Consider the following 18,525-nt stretch of genomic DNA (forward strand, 5'->3'; position numbering starts at 1 on the left):
GGAGGTCAATTAAACCGACAAGGACGTCCCAGGTTTCTACCACCTCCACCATCTACCCACTACAAATGCAACCGGCAAGTTCGGTGATGATGAGGTACGTATTCGAGAAGAAGAAGAAAAGAAGTAGGCACGAACTACGGGCTTGGATGATTGCGTTTCGCACCCACACGTTGCGTCTACACGCAGGAAAGGGCGAGCGGGGGACGACCCGTAGATAAGGTCCAATACCCATTATCACCATCATCATCATACCATACCATACCATACCATCCATCAGCGTATGGTATGGATACTGTACGTATGGACTCCACGAGCCAGCGCAGCGCAGCGCACGGACGGACGGACGGACGCACCCCACCGTAACCTCGCCGTGATTAATAAAGGGCGAGAGCCGTTTGGTCTGGTCTTCCTTAACTACGCACTCCCCCTTAATCCCGCCCCCGCCGCGCGAACCCATCTACCACCCGTAACCTCCCTCCCTCCGCCCTGCCCTCGCTCCCACCCCCTCCTCCTCCCCCCTCTGCTTTGCCTCTGCGGAAGCAAGCAAAAACCCACGCCAGGCCAGTCGTGGCAGGTCCGCGAGCGCCGCGCCCGCCGTCTGGCGCTCCTGGAGGCCGCGCTCGGCCCGACCCGGAGCCGCCCCGAGGAGCAAGGGGAGCAGGAGGCGGCGGCGTCTGGTCTCCGAGCTGTCGCCGCCGGTGCTCTCGAGGTGAGCCTCCTGGCGCTTATCTGGCCGGTTTCGGAGCTGGGGAGTTTAGGGATCGTCGCTGCGAGGCGCTGTTGGTATGCTTCGGCCGCCTGTGTGCGGGAGATGTTTTTTGGTCTTGTGCTGTGCTGCTCTTCAATTTGATTGAGGAGGGGGGGGGGGGGGGGGGGTGCCTCCCTGGGCAGAGGCGCGCGCCAGGTGTTTGTTTCTTTGGTAGTTGGGGAGAGGGAGGGGGTGCTGGGCTGTGCGATCGAGGGTTGGGTTCAATCTGTCAATGGAAACGACGGGCGATGTTTGCGAGGAGACTGCACAGCTCGGATGATCTGGACGCGCCCCGAATCCGTCGGTTTGTACTGACAGAACATCGGCGACGCCGCTATGCTTGCCTTTGTCTTGTCTCGGGTTCGTCGACGTTCTTCTCGAATGGACGCTGATGCTGGTGCGCGCGCGGGTTGGGTTCCCCGCTGCGGATTCTGTGGGCGTTGGTGAGTCCTGAGAAATTTGTGTCTTCCGTTTGTTTCACCTGGTCCTCGTTCTAGCACAGCTGGAGAAATTAATTTTTTACTAAGGCTACGTACTCTCGAGCCTCGACTCTTTGGTGATTTCGATGCTTGATTAGTCCCCGCTGCAATTTTTTACCGCTATTAATTAATCGTGCTAGGTGACTTGACACATCTTGTCTCCTAGTAGCAGCAATCCAGACACACTTAGCTCCTCCAGTGACCCAAAGGAAATGTACTCATGCAATTTGTGCTTGATTCACTCTCGGTGGGTGAATTCTTCGAGCAAGCCATCAAGAATTATCCAATGTAGAGCCAACAATGAAAGCAACGTGTCATACTTCTTACTTTTCATCAGTCAGTCGATTCAGTCGAGGAAAATTCCCGGCAATTTCAAGTGAATCCTATTGGTTCTATCGGCATGTGCCCTGTCCTGCGGCTTTGTTTTTCTGTCGTTTGTATCGAAGATTACAAAATCTCGATGCATGTTCCTGGTTCATGAGTGGCACCTTAATAAAAGGTCTCTTGTTTCCAATGCCGCTTCTGATGGGAGATTGTTAATCTGCTAGGCAAGAGATTCGCCTCACATGCATGTGATGATGTGGATTTCCCTGTCTGTCCCAAAACCCTCCGAATCTCCGCAAATAGTTTTGTTTATTGGCTTCGTCCTTGCTCGAATGCCTCATGTTACATAGCAGCAGCAATTTGCACAAAAAACATCTTCTATTTTATATTTTTAGTCTGTGAACAGTGCGTTTATAAATGCCACCTTCCTCCCTACCTTGCTTAGGAGCCTCCATTATATAACTTCTCCCTCCCTGGTCCAACCATGACATCTACGTGAGAGGGTTGAGGGAACAGCTACTGCAAGTTTTGTACTGGAAGCGGGGTATGCTATTCGGTTACTTGCAGTTTCAGGATCGCTTTGGTACATTCGCTTAAACATGTTGACGCTGTATTTTCTTGGTTTTTGTGTGTCTGGATAATTTTTCTTGCTTGTTTCAAGTGAATCTAATTGAATGATTTTCTTCATTTGGCCTAGTCTTATTATTTGATGTCTGTGTGCGGACCTTCTGCAGATCTGGGCCACTGAAGCATTGCAATAGAGCCTGCAGGGAGCTAATTTCATGAGAGACACATTGATGTGGTTGGTTCTAGAAATTACTATTCTTCATGGATGTTCATAAGAGCACTGTGCAAAAAGCTGCTCTTGTTGAAGAAACTCGAAGACCACCACTAGTTCCGTCTGAGAAGCACAATGCTTCTTCTTTAAGCCGGGTGAGAGATGTTGCATCCAGGTACAAGACTGGTCAGGGTGCTACTGCGACAAGGCGATGTACATCTCCTAGTCTTGGCCGGGCCTCAACAACTAATGGTACACCAGTGCCCAATAGGGCGCAATCTGCAGACAGAAGAAGGCCCTCAACACCTTCAACCCCTTCTTCTAAGGTGTCAACACCTTCCACCCCAACATCAAGGTCCATTACACCAGTCCGTGATACTGTCAAAGAGGTAAATAAGAGTTCTAGGTGTATAGCAAATGAAAGGTCCCCACATGGCTTGTGGCCAGCAATGCGGAACCTGTCTCCCTCCTACCAGTTGGAGTCTGCGGCCGCCCTTGGTAATAAAAGAGATAAGGTGGTCTCCAGCCCATCTTTAGATCATATCAAGGGACAGGCGAGTGTTCCGACTGAGAGGAAAAGGAGCCCTCTGAGAAGGAAGAGAATTACTGAACAATGTGAGAATTCTCGACCTTCAGAAGATCTACCTAAGAGGACAACTGAGCAAAACCGTTGGCCAGCCATGACAAGTGGGCGTGGCCCTTCCAATCTTATGTCGAATACTGATCTTTCTGACAAATCTAGCAGACCAGTCCCTTTGGCAAATACTTCTAGAGGGCTTTCACCGAGGAAGATTTCTGCTTCTGAAGATGCGGGTAAAAGGTTGAATCAATCACTGGATGACGTGGCAAGGAGACTGGCTATTCATGCAAAAAGAAAAGGTGAACAGTTAGATTCTGTCAGTGATGTTTATTCACAGACAACGGAAAGATCTAAATATGTGAGCCGTCCAAGCAGGACAACCACTTTGCCTGTTCCTGTTCTTCATCGCTCATCATCACCAAACAAGGTCTTGTCAGCCGCATCCTCTGCTTCTAGGGCTTTTCAGAGTCCATCGAGGACAAGACCTTCAACACCTTGCAGGTCACAAAGTGCTGGAAGTATTCAATCAGGTGTTATAGCTCCTGTTGTTAGCTACATGCTTGATCCAAGAAAGGGAAAGAAAAATGCCAGCCAAATTGAGAATATCCATCAACTGCGCTTGCTGCATAATAGATACTTGCAATTGCGTCTTGTAAATGCTCGTTCCGAAGACGTTCTATCCTTCCAAAAGGCCACTACTGAGGTAAAATTAGCGTATTTTATTTATTTGAAATTGTTTCAAGTTAGTCTGTATCATTATAATGCAACGGTCTCAGACTTGATAATGCACCTCATAAAATTAGCATACTTTATAATGCGGCTGTTTAAGACTCGATTTAGTGATGATAACTGTTTGCCACAATTGACAGCATTTTTACATTATAATGTTCGCTCGCATAGTCGTCTATGTGTTTAGAAGTCTATGATCTACTTTTTGTTGCCATTAATACCTTTTGTATTTTTCTTTGTTTATTGATGTTCAGTTGATGAAACAGTTCCCATGTTCTCATTTAAAACAGAATACCATATATAATGTTTGGAGGGACACTTCAAACTTGAGGGATGGTGTTAATTTGCGAAGAATCATGGTGCAGCGCCATCGGCAAGAGTTGAAGCTGTATGGCATTCTGCAAGAGCAGGTAAGCTCCATCTGATGCATTGATGGCTTCGGTTCTATAATCTCCCAAGCATATAGCGGAACCCATGTTCTTTCCTATTCGAGTATAATTCCAGTTTGTTCCAAGTTGGCACAAGCTTGCTACGATGTTTCTACTGACACCGATTGAAGCATAACCACAATTCTTTTAGGAACTGCTCTTTGAAAGAGTAAGAGCTAATTGCATGGTGATATGACTGTTCTCATTCTTACATGGTAAATTTGAACACTATGTATGCGTACATAATTGCCCTATCACACTTTTCTTCTCCAAAAGAGGTGATATGAAGTCTAGAAATTAGGGATATAAAGAATTGATGTAATGCCCGTACTACATGGATTATGGCTGTTGATGCATACGTTACATTTTTTAATCTGCTTTTATTGTGGTTCAGATTGCCTACCTCGAACAATGGCCAGCACTTGAAGATGAGAATAACCTTTCTTTTTCTCGGGCAGCTGAGGCTCTAAAAGCAAGTACACTGCGCCTTCCAGTCACGTCAGGAGCAAGGGTATGCTGTGAAAAAATGCATTTAAATAAACTCAAACTATTTTATTGTTGCACTTCTATTTGTGAACAGAAATTACTTTTGTGTTTGTGATTATAATTGTATTGCCTGTTTTTATTAACAGGTGGATGCAGTTAGTCTTAAGAATGCTGTAAGCTCAGCTGTTGATGTCATGCAAGGTTTGGGATCGTCAGTTTGTTCTATGCTTTCTAAGGTAAACAGCAATATGACTAACGTTCCATATTTACTTGTCACCTAATAAAATTAAGTCTCTATATACACATTCATCACAAGAATGCACGATTGCATGCAAGTATGATTCAGACTTTAAGAAAAGTTGTTCCCTAGCAAAATGGTGGTGTTCTGCATGTGTCATTTTTCGTAGGAACCCTCAGCTATCGGACTGGTAGGAAAGGCTTCTTTCCATTTTTAGAACTGATGAAATATATTGACTCGTAAGTCAAAAACATACTATGAATAAAACCCCACCAAATTTGGGTCCGTGTGTCAGTAACTGGATCCTTTTGTGCACACCCTTGATTGCATGGTTAAGTTTAACCTTCAGTAAAGCTTAAAATTGCATGAACTCGAGTACAAAGGTTTAAGAACTAAGAAAGGCCATCCCACACTGTAATGGCAAATTCTTGTCAGTGACTGTTTTAACTGACTTAGAGCATCTCTGTTGCCAGGTTGAAGACAGGACATATTTGGTCTCGGAGCTTTCAGTCGTAGCAGCACAAGAAAAGGTCATGCTTGACGAATGCAGAGAACTCTTAGCTATGGCCGCAGAACTGGAGGTACTTACATTCTATTCCCAAGACATTCCTTCTAAGAAGTGACCATAGTGCTCTGAATTTCGAATAAAAAAATGTGTGTTTCTGTGATTGGTGGTGAACTGGTGCTTAATTTGTTCGCATGATGGGAGCAGTTGTACACAGTACCTTACTAGTGCTATTGTATCTTTATTAATCAGGTACAGGAGTCTAGCCTGCGGACACATCTTATGCAAGTCCAGATGAATTAACAACCTGGGCAAAGCTATACGATATACACCACAATCTTCTTGAATAGGTACACCTGTGCAAGTTGAGCCTGTGACTATAAGAACATACTGTGCAAACAGACGAGGAATCCGTAGAGAGGAAATAACAAAACGGAAGAGTATTAAACATCCCCTGCCGATCAAGGTGTGATGCTGTGCAGATAACAACTCACAGTTCTTAGATATGATAGATTGTAGGTCTCCTCGTGTGTAAATGGCTTTTACCGTATAGTGCACTTCTAGCCTCTTTCCCTCCTCCTTTTAGTTTCTTTTCGAGGGTAGTGAGTGCCCCATTCTTTTCCGCTGTAATTTTTTTGACATCTGGAAAGAGAATATACAAATGAAATTCGAGGGAAGAAGGTACTGAAAGATAAGGATTCTCCCTTCTGTGTGCAACATGTGTTACCGGATTTTGTAGCTGTGCTCTCTTTGTCACCTTAACCAACCCCATTGTTTGGTGAATATCTCAATTATACCAATGTCCATGTTGCCGTTGGATTGCAGTTCATTCATTTACTCTAAAAAAACACCTGTGTGGGTACATTTATGATAGCTTAGTAGTTACTGGAATTCTGCCTCGTACATTTCCAGCTCCCAAGTTTAAAGTCTGTGAATTGTGGAATACTGTATTGGATCCCCTTAGGCTGCTCATAGTGGAGAGTAACATATAGTAGTATCATGCATATGTTACTATTGTATGATACTACCTTTATAGTGCATAGTATCATAAACTAGTATCATAGGTGATCTCATTTATTGACATGCATGACACATAGTAGCATAGCATTTAACATGTTACGGTATCTACCCATGTTACTCTAATCCTCTCTCTCTTTTTTAATTACTTGCCACATCACCATGTTTGCTAGTCCCAAGACTATGTTACTAGCTATGATACCCCCACTATGGCCAGCCTTAGCACTCAGGCTCTTTGCTTGAACAAGAACCTGTCTAAAGCGTTCTGTTGCTGCTGTAATGCAAAGTCCCTTTTTCCTCTTTTCTGTTACCAAGACTGCTTATCCTGCAGCCTGAATAGCTGAAGCCTGAATACCACTCTTGAACTTTACGTTCAAGAAACAAGCAAATGCACATGTTTTTCTTAGCTACATTAGGCCTTGATTTGAGCAAAATTTACCAGGCACCCACAAGAGCAATCGCAGCTAAAACACATGAATGATGTTCATTCTTGCTTGACATCCAAAGTCCGGTCCTCTGTTCAATTCTTGTTTAAACCATTTCTGGCCCCCAAAATATTACACAGAACATAACATGAACAAAACGTCAACAATACAAAACTTGCGTCCAAACTGTTCTTCTCCCTATGCACAGTCTTGAGAACCCTTAACGCGATCAGCAGTTGATGCCGCACTGCTTCACGTCAGGCCCCTTGGCCTTGACGGTGAAGGGGTCGATCCTGACCCAGAGCAGGGAGAAGATGGAGGCTAGCAGCACGGACCAGATGATGACGATGGTGGGCGTCCTGTTCTGCCTCCCCATGAGACCCTTGAGGAACGGGTAGAGATGCACGATCACCCAGAAGGCGAAGAAGAGCTTCCCGAATAGCGGCCCCCACGACTGGTACCCGTTGTTGATGGCGTCGGAGATGCCCGCCACCACGCCGATGATGTTGATCACCAGCAGCGTCGTCGGAGGGATGAGGAGGGTGGTCCACTTGAAGGCGTAGAGCTCCGCGAACTCGTCGTCCTCGTCCCCCGTGGCCTTGGAGGTGACGGTGAAGTTGGTGTCGATCCCGGCCAGGACCTTGAGCAGGCCCTGGATGACGGCGAACAGGTGCGCCGACACGCCGCCGATGACCCAGAACTGCTCGTTCCTCCACCACTCCTCGATGCTCACCCCGCTCCACCGCAGCTCCAGGATGCCCGTCGCGAAGATGGAGATGAAGAGGGAGATGAAGAAGAGACTGGCGAATGTGCTAATCTGCAGCAACACAATAGTAACACCAGAAAACCGTCAGAAATTTGAACCTGCAGCTTTTGCCGGGAAGGAGGACAAATGGGGAAACTGGCTGCTTAGCACTGACCGGCGGCATGATGAACTTGCCGGTGAGAAGGCAGACGGCGGGGAGGGTACAGTAGGCGAGCAGCGGAAGCGAGGTGAATGGGTAGATGGTGGTGTTGATGTAGGCAAAGCGCTCGAGCCACTTGAGGTTGCCGCCCTTGTAGCCGTAGAGCAACGGGCTGTGCCGGCTGAAGAAGATCTCCACGGACCCCAGCGCCCACCGCAGCACCTGGTTCAGACGGTCGGACAGGTTGATCGGCGCCGACCCCTTGAAGGCCGCCAGCTTCGGCATGCAGTAGATCGACCGCCACCCGCGGCAGTGCATCTTGAACCCGGTCAGGATGTCCTCCGTGATCGACCCGTAGATCCACCCCAGCTGCACCATTCATGGCAGGAACACAGATCAGTACGGGAAGTCTGCAACCTATATATATGTCGAGTTGTCTGAAGAGGTGATCATTGTGCTGTTTTTCTGTACCTCTAAACCCCAGTCGGTCTTGTCCTCGTAGCCGCAGCTGATGACATGGATGGCCTCCTTGAGGAGAGCGGCGGGGCTCGACGACGGTGGGACGCCGCCTTCCTCCATGAACGTCGACGTGACGAACGCCGCGGACTGCCCGAACCGCTTCTCGAAGTTCATTTGGGACATCATCTGCTCCTTGTCGCCGTCCATTCCTGAAGGGCCAAACAGGAGGAAATTATTTTACCAACCTGCACTAGGCGACTAATCTGAAACCAAAGGTTCAGAGTGTGCTTCCTCTGAAACTTACCTCCATCGGCCACGCCCTCCGGCAGCCCATCCTTGCCGCCCTTTCGCTTCTTGCGGCCGAAGCACGGGCAGCAGTCGCAGGTCACCATCTTCGGCCTCTTGGGGCCGCTAGGAGGGTTGTATCCGTAGAGCGCCTGTCGCCGGAACACGCATCCAGTTCCGACATACACCGGCCCTTGGATACCGTCAAGCCCCTTCATGTTAATCTGATCACCAAGAACTACCAATGTCAGATCCACCGCTCTACTAGACTATGCAAAATGTAGGTGCGATTGAACCATAAAGGCTTACGTCGAAGAAGACGGTGTTCCTGTTGGCGTATCGGTCGTGCGCGTCGATGCCGTCGAACCTCTGGGGGAACTGCACGTAGCAGACCTTGCGTCCGACCTGAGGGTCCATGAGGAAGCACATGGACTCCCGGATGGCCTTGCTGTTGTTGATGTAATGGTCACAATCCAGGTTGAGCATGAAGGGCGCGTTGGTCAGCACGGCGGAAACGCGGATCTGTCGGTCAAAATTCAGAGAACGGTGATAAGCAAGAAGGTTCTGAGCTCTGACATTTAATTTATGAGGAAGCTCTGAAGAAGAGACGAGGGGCGTCAAGAGAGAGTGCAGTACGTACGAGAGCGTTCATGGCGCCGGCCTTCTTGTGGTGCTGGAAGCCGGGGCGCTTCTCACGGGAGACGTAGACGAGGCGCGGCAGCTCGTTGCCCTCGGTGTCGAGGCCTCCGCTGTGGCCCAGGAAGACCTGGATCATGCCGGGGTGGTCGCGGGTGTTGTTGCCGGGCCACGGCGTGCCGTCCTTCATGATCCACCCCTCGTCGGGCACCTTCTGCGCCTTGGACACCAGCGCGTTGATCCGCACCTTGAACTCCTCGTACTCCCTCTGCCCAGCATAGCATAGCAATTAGCAACCCATCGATCGAGAGATGACCAGAAATGTTCTTGGCCTGTTGATCAGAAGATTTGTTGCCACGCTGGCTCTAGTATATATATATATACCTTCATGGCGCGGCGCTCCTGGACGAAGGTGGGCTGGACCTTGTCCTTGAGGTAGTCGACCTTGCGTGAGAAGTAGAACTCGGGGGCGCGGGGCTCGATGTTGAACTTCTTGCAGAAGGGCACCCACTTCCGGGCGAACTCGGCCGTCTCCGACAGCGACTCGAACGACAGCATGGACGCGCCGTCGTCGGAGACGTAGCACGACACCTTGTCCACCGGGTAGTCCACGGCCAGGATGGACAGCACCGTGTTCGCCGTCACCAGCGGGGGCTCCTTGAGCGGGTCCACCGTACTCACGAACAGGTCCACCGGCGACAGCATCGACGGCTCCCCTTCCCTCTCATACCTGCACATCATTTACATGTTTTTGGCAGAGTTAGATTAGATTCTTGTGCTGTTTGGTGGAACTTGGATCAGGAAGAAGTTGTTGGTGAAGACCTTAGCGAGAGGCGGTCGAGGTAGGTCTCGCGGTCGATGGGGTACCACTTGGGGAACTGGTCGAGGATCCAGGAGACGGCGAACCAGATCTCGCACACGATGGAGGTGAGCCACAGCGGGATGGCCTCCGGGACGGGGTTGAGGATACGGTAGCGGAGGAAGACGCAGAGGACGAAGAGACGGAGGATGATGACCATCCGGTACGGGTTCACCTTGCTCGACGCGATCGACACCTTCCTCGACAGCGGCTGCCTCGCCTCGTCGTTCCTGCATCATGCGCATTACACACAATGATCGAATCAGGTGAGCAACGGTTCTTGGAATTTGAATTTGAATTCACGTGGGATTGCAATACAATACATACAAGGGCACGTCGGCGTCCATGTCGTCGGGGTCGGCGGCGCCGTAGATGCCCTGCTTGGACTTCCAGTCGTCCATCCTCTCCTTCCAGCTCACCTCTTTCTTCTCGTCCCCCCACTTTGCACTCCCTGATTATCAAATTCATGTTGCTTGAGCTCACCAATACAACACAAGGAACTGCATGTTCCCCTTAGCATCAACAAGTTACAAGTAGAGTAAGTAAATAGTCACCTGGCTCAGACATTGGGTAGGGATGGATGCGCTTGTGCAGGGAGGAGGAGAAGTCGCCATGGCCATGCCCCGCTGACATGGGGAACTCGCCGCTCACCTAAATTGTTGTGCATGCATGGCAATGGTGAACAATTTAATTTAAGCTAGCTGCTAGAGTAGTGATGGAGAGCTGGATGGAGAGGGAGAAGGGAAGGGATATATATGATGCATACCGGCATGGAGCGGTTGCCGGTGATGATGGGCGGGATCCCGACCGTGACCATGGGGGTGTTGTTGCCGTCGCCGCCGTCCTCGGAGGCCCTCCCGTAGCTCATCTTGCCGTGCAGCATGGCGTCGGTGATGTGGGTACTGTGCAGGGCGGCATGCTGCTGGTGCTTGTCGTCGTCGATGTTGAACTCGTGCTCGAGGTCGTCGATGTCCTCCTCGTCCTCGTCGCCCTCCACCCTGGGGCTCCCCTTGAGGCGCTTGTAGCGGGTCTTGCACTGGGGGCAGTTCTGGGTGCCCTCCCGGCGCTCGTACTCGTAGCAGGGGCGGCACACCGGGAAGCCGCACTCGTTGCAGGCGACGAAGAGGTCGCCGTCCACCGTGCGGCCGACCTCGTCGCCGCATATCTCGCACACCTGCCCGCTCAGCGCCCGCACCGGCTTGTGGTCCTCGTGCCCCCGGATGAGCACCAGCTCGTTCCGGTTGTGCGAGCCGGCCACCAGCCCGGCGCCCGCCTCCATCGCCGCGCGCGGTGCAGCTCGCTCCCGGCCACGCAGGACGAGAGGGGAGACCGGAGAGGAGTGTGGAATGGCGGTGGTGGTGGTGCTCGGTTCGCTTGTGGCAGGGGCTATATGAGAGGGTTAAAGACGGAGGAGGATGGTTTTTGGCGGGTGGGAGAGGTGAGGGGTGGCTGTTGGAGCGAGCGCGCGGGGATGGCGGATGGACGGACGGATGGGCGCCGGCGTGTGGAGCGTGGCCGCGGGTGAGCCGGGTCGATCGGTTGGGTGCGGCGTCCCCGTTGCCGCGAAGTGAAGCGAAAGGTTGGTTTTGCCGGTGTCCTGCGCTGTCAGGGCTGCGTGCGTGCGTGCGTCTCCGGACCAACCGAGACTTGGATTTCCCGCCATCTCCTTTTTCTTCTCCTAAAAACTCACTTTACAGAATTGAAAAACTGTTGGTGATTGGTGAGTAGTACCTTCAAGAACAATTGAAAAATGGCCGCATCCGTGTCCCGTGGAGCTCAAACTTTGCCATAGCCTTTTGTCGTTACGATCGAACGTGCCAAATAGAGAAATCCATGTAACTCAGAGCTTATGTGTTGCCCGCCAGATACAGTAAATCAGAGCTTATGTGAGTGCTCTTCACATAAGATTGAAATACCATGCCCGTGTTTAGTTGCATGCTTCCGGTGAACAAAAGCAAGCAATGCATGTCCTCAGGGCCTCGGGTGCATACAGGCGTACGGCCCCATGGACGTGGACTTGTTATCGCAGGAAGCATTGAGGGTGAAGCCAGTGAGACGCATCACCTTTCGATTCGACGGAGGCCCCTTTTCTGACGCAAGTGTTATGAGCTAGGAAGGTGACCAGGCACCTTAATTTGGTCTGGTGGCGCATGTCCCCACCCACCAGCGCCGCGATCGTGTAACAAACAAGTAACACATGCATGCGGCCGGCGAGAACCGTCACGAGGAAACCAAGCCCCAAATGCACCTTTGATCTAGTATTAACGAAGCAAGCAAGCAAGCTGGACGGCTGATGGATGGATGGATGATTCAGGTGAGGAGGAGAGACGTCCCCGTCCTGAATGCGAAACGCAGGCGCAGGCCCCCGGCTGAAGCATCGTAGGACGCAAGTCTCCCCTGGGGTTTTGCAGGTGCGACCGACCCATCCGTGATCCATTGTGCCGGTGCCGCGCGCTGCTGGAGGACTGATCGCGCCAGCACCGGCCGTCGGTGCCAAGAAAAAGTGGCCGTGGAATCTAGACATAGCCAGCCAGGTTTTTTTTCCTTCTCGACCGCCGGCCGGGCAGACGCCGCTTACGTACTGCTTCGGCTATAAAAACCAAGCAGGTTGCACAAACCATGGTGTGCTTGAGAGTCTCGGCATGCACTAGACCCCCAGAAGAAGCATCGCGTGATCCGCGCATGGAGGCGTCTCGTGTGCAGATTGGAGCGTCTTTCGTGCTTTGCATGTGTGCATTGGTGCCGTGCCTGGCTCGTCCGTCTGGCTTGCACAGAGAGTGCGAGTCTCGTTTTCAACATGGGTTATCACTTATCAGTTCTTCAACTTCTAGCTCTTTGATATTTATTTAGTTTTGGAAAAAGGCAATAATATCTATGTCTGCACCGTTTGAAGCACACAACCATATTGCATTTTTTTTCCTTTTCTTTGCAAAAGATCCATATTGCAAAGTTTAGCATCGATGTTGAACAGATTGCTGACACCAGATTTTTTGCTTGCGCATATTGTGGCCTCCAATGGGGAAAAAAATGTTGAACCTGAGATTTGTGCTCTTCGTCGAAAAACATAACTTTACTTATTGGGTCATCTTCATCCGAAGTCGTTTGTGACCTCCACAGCCAAGACAATGCACTCCACGAGAGGAATTTTGAAGACCGCCCGGTTCAACCATGTAAACAGGGCTGAGAAGGCTCAGATTGTTTTGGACATGTCCATGCTAAATCGAGAAGGCCCAGACATGTGGCTGGATTGTTGGGGTCAATTGTGTAAACAAGGCCGAGAAGGCCCCTGATTGTTTGGGACATGTCCGGGTCAAATCAAAAAGGCCCACACAGGTGGTTGGCCTGTCCGAGTCAATCACGCAAACAAGGCTGAGAAGGGCCGGATTTGTGTGGGGCATCTCCGGGACAAATCGAGAAGGCCCGGACATGTGGCTGGATTGTTGGGGTTAGTTGTGAAACAAGGCCGAGAAGGCCCCTGACTGTCTGTGACATGTCCGGGTCAAATCAAAAAGGCCCACACAAGTGGTTGGACTGTCCGAGTCAATCACGCAAACAAGGCTGAGAAGGGCCGAATTTGTGCGGGGCATCTCCGGGACAAATCGAGAACGCCGAACAAGTGGCTAGATTGTTGGGGTTAATTGTGAAACAAGGCCGAGAAGGCCCCTGACTGTCTGTGACATGTCCGGGTCAAATCAAAAAGGCCCACACAAGTGGTTGGACTGTCCGAGTCAATCACGTAAACAAGGCTGAGAAGGGTCGGACTTGCGTGGGGCATCTTGTCGAGTTGGCTTACACTCGCCACAAGCTACATCAGAGTCACATCAGTACATTACATATTCATCAAGAGTAAGAGCAGGGTCCGACTACGGACGAAAATAAACGACAAAAGAAGAACGACGTCCATCCTTGCTATCCCAGGCTGCCGGCCTGGAACCCGTCCTAGATCGATGAAGAAGAAGAAGAAGAAGCAACTCCAAATGAACAAACAACGCGCTCGCGTCACGTAACCTTTACCTGTACCTGCAACTGGTGTTGTAGTAATCTGTGAGCCACAGGGGACTCAGCAATCTCATTTCCAAAGGTATCAAGACTAGCAAAGCTTAATGGGTAAGGCATGGGTAAGTGGTGAGGTTGCAGCAGCGGCTAAGCATATATTTGGTGGCTACACTTACGAGTACAAGAAATAAGAGGGGGAAGATCTACGCATAACGGACGTGAACTACTGGTGATCAAATGTATGATCCTGAACACCTACCTACGTCAGACATAACCCCACCGTGTCCTCGATCGGAGAAGGAACTCACGAAAGAGACAGTCACGGTTACGCACACGGTTGGCATATTTTAATTAATTAACTTCAAGTTATCTAGAACCAGTGTTAAACAAAGTTTCCACGTTGCCACATAACCGCGGGCACGGCTTTCCGAAAGATTTAACCCTGCAGGGGTGCTCCAACTAGTCCATCACAAATTACCACAAGCCGCATAGAAATCCTCAATCACGAAGCTCACGATCTCGTCGGATCTCCTAGTGGAAAACCTCAACTCTGAGATTACCCAAAGCATCACCGGAATCCCGATGCACAAGATATCTCGTCAAAGGTAAAACCAATTCAGCAAGGCCGCCCGACGTGTCGACGATCCCGATAGGAGTCGCGTACCTCGTTCTCAGGACACGACGGATAAGCACAGCGTACGGTGGCCTGATAGAAATCTCCCGAGTTGCCCCGGGTTGGCCCCGCAAACGGCTCTAGTTTTGGACCAACACTCATGAGGAGCACTGGCCCGGGGGTTGATTAAAATATTCTGCGGGTGCCGGCGGGTCCCTATGCAATTTTATTAGGTGATTAGGCAAATGTAGTACCAAAGTTGGGCCTTGCGAGACCAGCTTTAATCTAAAACGAATTATCAAGGGGGTCCCCATAACAACCCCGATCGTGTTAGGAGCGCTCAAATATGGAACATAACACCGGTAGCCGGTAACTAAAAGGGGGCAAAGGTGGAACAAAACACCAGGCTAGAAAAGGCCGAGCCTTCCACCTTTTACCAAGTATATAGGTGCATTAAATTAAATAGCATTTAAATATGGTGATATAACAAGGAACCCATGCTTTGCATGGAAGCATCTGCACCTGCAACTAGCAACGCTATCAACAGGGTTAAGCAAGCAGTAACATAGCCAATCAGTGGTTTGCTAGGTCGAACAGGTTGATGGTAAACATGGCATTGTTGAGAGGCTGACTTTAACAGGTGGTAGGCAACGAGACGTAATCGACAGAAGCGATAAACTAGCATGGCAATGATAGTAATGGTATCTGGGGAAATGATCATCTTGCCTGAGATCCCGCTTGGAAGAAGAACGACTCCGTGAAGCAGACGAACCGACGTAGTCGAACGGGTCCTCACATCCGACACGCTTGCGGAACTCTATCGAGACGGGGAAACGGGAAACAAGCATGAACACACGATATTCAACACACGATGCACAACACATAAGATGCATGAGCTACTGAATACATGCAAGTCACGGCATGACAAATCACACAATCAAACACTACACATTAAGTGAAGTTCAATATGCACGAGTTGCATATTGACGAAACTCCACGTTAATTATTTAGTTCACTCCCGGTTATTTACACGGCAATATTAATGTGGTTAAACATGGCAAGAGGTGAAGCGGAAGTTAAACTACCTATCTAGGCATTTTAAGTGAGGTCGGAAATGACATATAGCACCTCCGAAACGACCTCACATGTTAATTTACAATTCTGTCCAGATCTGAACTAATGCATTTAATTGGTTGTTTAAACAGCAAAACAAATAGGTTCACGTGATTCTACGCGTCATGGCAAGCAACCTACACGTAAATAACATCTCCAACGGAGCTACGGATCAAAAGATACAAGCACCGCAAGATATGATGGCATGAATGCAAAATTATGTGCAACGGCGGCTACGAGCACTCCAACACATACAAGCAGCAAGAGAAAAAGAAACTACACAAGATTCTAAGCAAGTTTCATGTAGGACACGATCAAATCGGAGCTACGGTTCAAAAACTACGAGCAAAACAAGAAAGGGCTACAATCTGCCTAAAACAGCCACATAGCACTTTCTACGCCCCACAACTATGGCTACACAACTCCGATATGCTCAAGCAAGGCATGGCACGGAAGAGGGCAAGAAGCACTACTACAAACAACTAACAACAACTAGCATGGCATCATGAAGCACTAGGAAAAGAAGACACAAAATGGCATCTCACGCACTATTTCAGACTTAGTGAAAATAACACCTCAAGAAGGTGCAGTTTTCGATCTGAAGCTATATTGACAGCAGCAAAAACCTAAGCTACAGGTCTCCAAATGGCATGAAACTTAAAAGCATGCTAGAGAAACATAAGGGGTACAACTAACTCCATTGGACCAACTCCAAAAGAACTACAGATCACAAGATGCAAGCAAGACAAGGCAGCAACAAAATATAACAGATTCCAGACTTAGAAATATTTCAGCTCCTCTAAAACAGCACTATTCAAGCAACTTGAGGGCAGTCAAACAACACCTTAACATGCATTTCTATAGCAACCAAAAATACCAGGGGCTAAACAAAACATCCAAGGTCAACTCCCTAGTTGACAACTAATTCAAACGAGGCACGGAATAAATCTTACGAATTAAACAAAAGGGCATTACGGTAAAATATCGCGCGAACTAACTTTCTCAAAAGCTAAAGCTAATTGCACAGAAAAATCCATGGGATTTTTCTACCCCGAAAACATATAAATTATGTGGGGTTTGCAACGCAAAATAAAGCCACACAATAAAGCGGGATAATAACCTATATACGGGAAAATAAACTAGAGGCAAATCCCTACACGTAAAAAAACCTACGACCGCTCTAAAATACATGCAAAAATAATCCCTAAAACACGAGCATTTCTATCATGGCATTCGAGTGATACAACACGCGTGGAAATAACTACGGGCAACAAACCTATCGGGACAGCACGTAAAACTAGGCATTTGCCGCTTTAAACTAGCTCAAATAATTATGCAAGTTTCAAAAACATATACTACGTGAAATTCTACACCAAAACGATATAAAGATCACCTCGATCCGACTAACGGAACAAAAGTTACGGGCGTTTTAAATTCTAATATATATATCTGAAACGAATATTATCAGATTATTAGAAAATCCTAATCGGGCCGAATCTGGTGGGCGCTGGACAACTAAATCCCGCACGGGCGGAAAATAAAGGGGACACTGGTCCTCACCTTGGGCCAACGGGCCAGGAGAGGAGGCGGCCTGGAGGAGGCTTGGGCCGGGGCGAGGCGGCCGGCCTGGAGCGGCGAACTGGGCCGAGGAAGCTGCGGGCCTGGCTCGGGCGCTGGGCCGGCTCGGGGCACCGGCTGGCGCGGCCCATGGCGGTCACCGCGGGGCGAGGCCTCGTCCTCCCGTGCTCACCAGGAGCACGAGGAACTGGCCATGGCGGCGCGAGGCCTGCCGGCGTGCGGCTGCCGGCGGCGAGCCCGCAGGCCAGTGGCAGGGAACGCGAGGGGGAAGGGGATCCGGGGCCGGCGACCCGGATCTGGGCGGCGACGGGAGCCAACGCGGCGGGCTCGGCTCAGCTGGCGGCTTGTCCCGGCGAGGAGGCAAGGCGGCAGGGCAGGGGAAGGCCGACGGCCGGCGGTGGAGCGCGGGCTCCGGCGGCAAGGGGCGAGGCCGAGGCGGCGGCGGGAGGCTCGGGTACCGCCGGCTCCTAGCGGCGGCTCGCTGCGGGCAGGAGGCGCGGGGCGCACGGGAGCACAGGAGGCGGCGGCGGGCGGCGGGTGCAGGGTATCTGGGGGTTTTTCGACCCTCCGGACGCGTTTGCGCGGTCCGATCGGAGAGGCGGGTTAGGGTTGGGTGTGTAGAGTGGCGTTGGCTAAGATGAGAGGGAAGTGGTGCGGCGCGGCATCGACTTTCAAAACACCGACAGACGTCCGACGAATAACCGAAGACGGTGCCACTACGGTCGACCGTTCGGGTACGAGACGGTCTCCGATCGCGACGAAATTCGACAGGCAGCCTAGCTATATCTAATCGCGACCGCGTGCCAAGTTTCACCTTGATCAGAGAAAGTTTTAAACGCACTTTAAAAACAGGGTTTTCGACGGTGCCGCGGGCGCGTGCGTGTGCAGTCGGACTCTGAACGGACGACGACGAGAACCGGCAACTACTAACGAATGCAAGTTTTGAAAACGGGTGGCAACGGAGATGCCGATGCAATGCAGATGATGCGCATGATGCGACAAATAAAATAAATCACATGACGAAAACGGAAAGAGAGGGGAATCTTCTGAAACGTCGGCACCGGGCTGTCACAACTCTCCTACACTACAAGAGGATCTCGACCCGAGATCCAAGAATGAAAGGGGGAGAGGATGAGAAAGAACAAGAGGCAAAAACTTAGTCGCTTCTTTGACAAACGAGTGAAACCAGCGATCCTTGAAGGTTGCCAAGAGATGATGAATGACATGAGAAAGAAGCAAGAATTCACGGAAAATTTCGGCAGCACTTCGGTAGGAAAAGGGGACAAAAAATTCGATAAGATGAACGAAATAGACCATATTCATAACGAACAACTAAATAGAGCA

At 50.1% G+C, this 18,525-nt stretch overlaps 2 protein-coding genes across 3 annotated transcripts; one reads left to right on the top strand and one right to left on the bottom strand.

The window, feature by feature from the left end:
- The first annotated feature begins 450 nt into the window (after nucleotides 1-450).
- Nucleotides 451-5,985, top strand: LOC123398001 (AUGMIN subunit 8). Of its 2 annotated transcripts, none has more exons than XM_045092510.1 (7): nucleotides 451-709; nucleotides 2,286-3,612; nucleotides 3,929-4,048; nucleotides 4,461-4,577; nucleotides 4,699-4,788; nucleotides 5,264-5,371; nucleotides 5,548-5,985. In XM_045092510.1, exons 2-7 carry the CDS (start codon nucleotides 2,380-2,382, stop codon nucleotides 5,596-5,598), a joined length of 1,719 nt encoding a protein of 572 aa, XP_044948445.1. In that variant the 5' UTR covers nucleotides 451-709; nucleotides 2,286-2,379; the 3' UTR covers nucleotides 5,599-5,985. The 2 variants fall into 2 exon arrangements, with proteins under 2 accessions (XP_044948445.1, XP_044948446.1); XM_045092511.1 differs by lacking the exon at nucleotides 451-709 and adding an exon at nucleotides 992-1,191.
- Nucleotides 5,986-6,777: 792 nt separating this feature from the next.
- On the bottom strand, nucleotides 6,778-11,248 carry LOC123398002 (cellulose synthase A catalytic subunit 9 [UDP-forming]). The gene is made up of 11 exons (XM_045092512.1): nucleotides 10,648-11,248; nucleotides 10,436-10,532; nucleotides 10,209-10,332; nucleotides 9,845-10,111; nucleotides 9,407-9,752; nucleotides 9,027-9,290; nucleotides 8,696-8,908; nucleotides 8,406-8,610; nucleotides 8,114-8,310; nucleotides 7,658-8,011; nucleotides 6,778-7,554 (listed from the first exon to the last, which is right to left on the bottom strand). The coding sequence occupies exons 1-11, from the start codon at nucleotides 11,158-11,160 to the stop codon at nucleotides 6,967-6,969; spliced, it is 3,168 nt and encodes a 1,055-aa protein (XP_044948447.1). The 5' UTR covers nucleotides 11,161-11,248; the 3' UTR covers nucleotides 6,778-6,966.
- Nucleotides 11,249-18,525: the final 7,277 nt, after the last annotated feature.

This window comes from Hordeum vulgare, chromosome 5H (assembly GCF_904849725.1).
Source record: "Hordeum vulgare subsp. vulgare chromosome 5H, MorexV3_pseudomolecules_assembly, whole genome shotgun sequence".
Classification (NCBI taxonomy): domain Eukaryota; kingdom Viridiplantae; phylum Streptophyta; class Magnoliopsida; order Poales; family Poaceae; genus Hordeum; species Hordeum vulgare.

Excerpts from the sequence above, each read along its gene's own strand:
- LOC123398001 (XM_045092510.1), top strand. The coding sequence starts at position 2,380 with ATGGATGTTCATAAGAGCACTGTGCAAAAAGCTGCTCTTGTTGAAGAA. Across the intron at positions 3,613-3,928 it reads TCCAAAAGGCCACTACTGAG|AATACCATATATAATGTTTG; the intron begins GTAAAATTAGCG and ends CATTTAAAACAG. Across the intron at positions 4,789-5,263 it reads TTTGTTCTATGCTTTCTAAG|GTTGAAGACAGGACATATTT; the intron begins GTAAACAGCAAT and ends CTCTGTTGCCAG.
- LOC123398002 (XM_045092512.1), bottom strand. The coding sequence starts at position 11,160 with ATGGAGGCGGGCGCCGGGCTGGTGGCCGGCTCGCACAACCGGAACGAG. Across the intron at positions 10,533-10,647 it reads CCGGCAACCGCTCCATGCCG|GTGAGCGGCGAGTTCCCCAT; the intron begins GTATGCATCATA and ends ACAACAATTTAG. Across the intron at positions 8,909-9,026 it reads CCGGCGCCATGAACGCTCTC|ATCCGCGTTTCCGCCGTGCT; the intron begins GTACGTACTGCA and ends TTTGACCGACAG.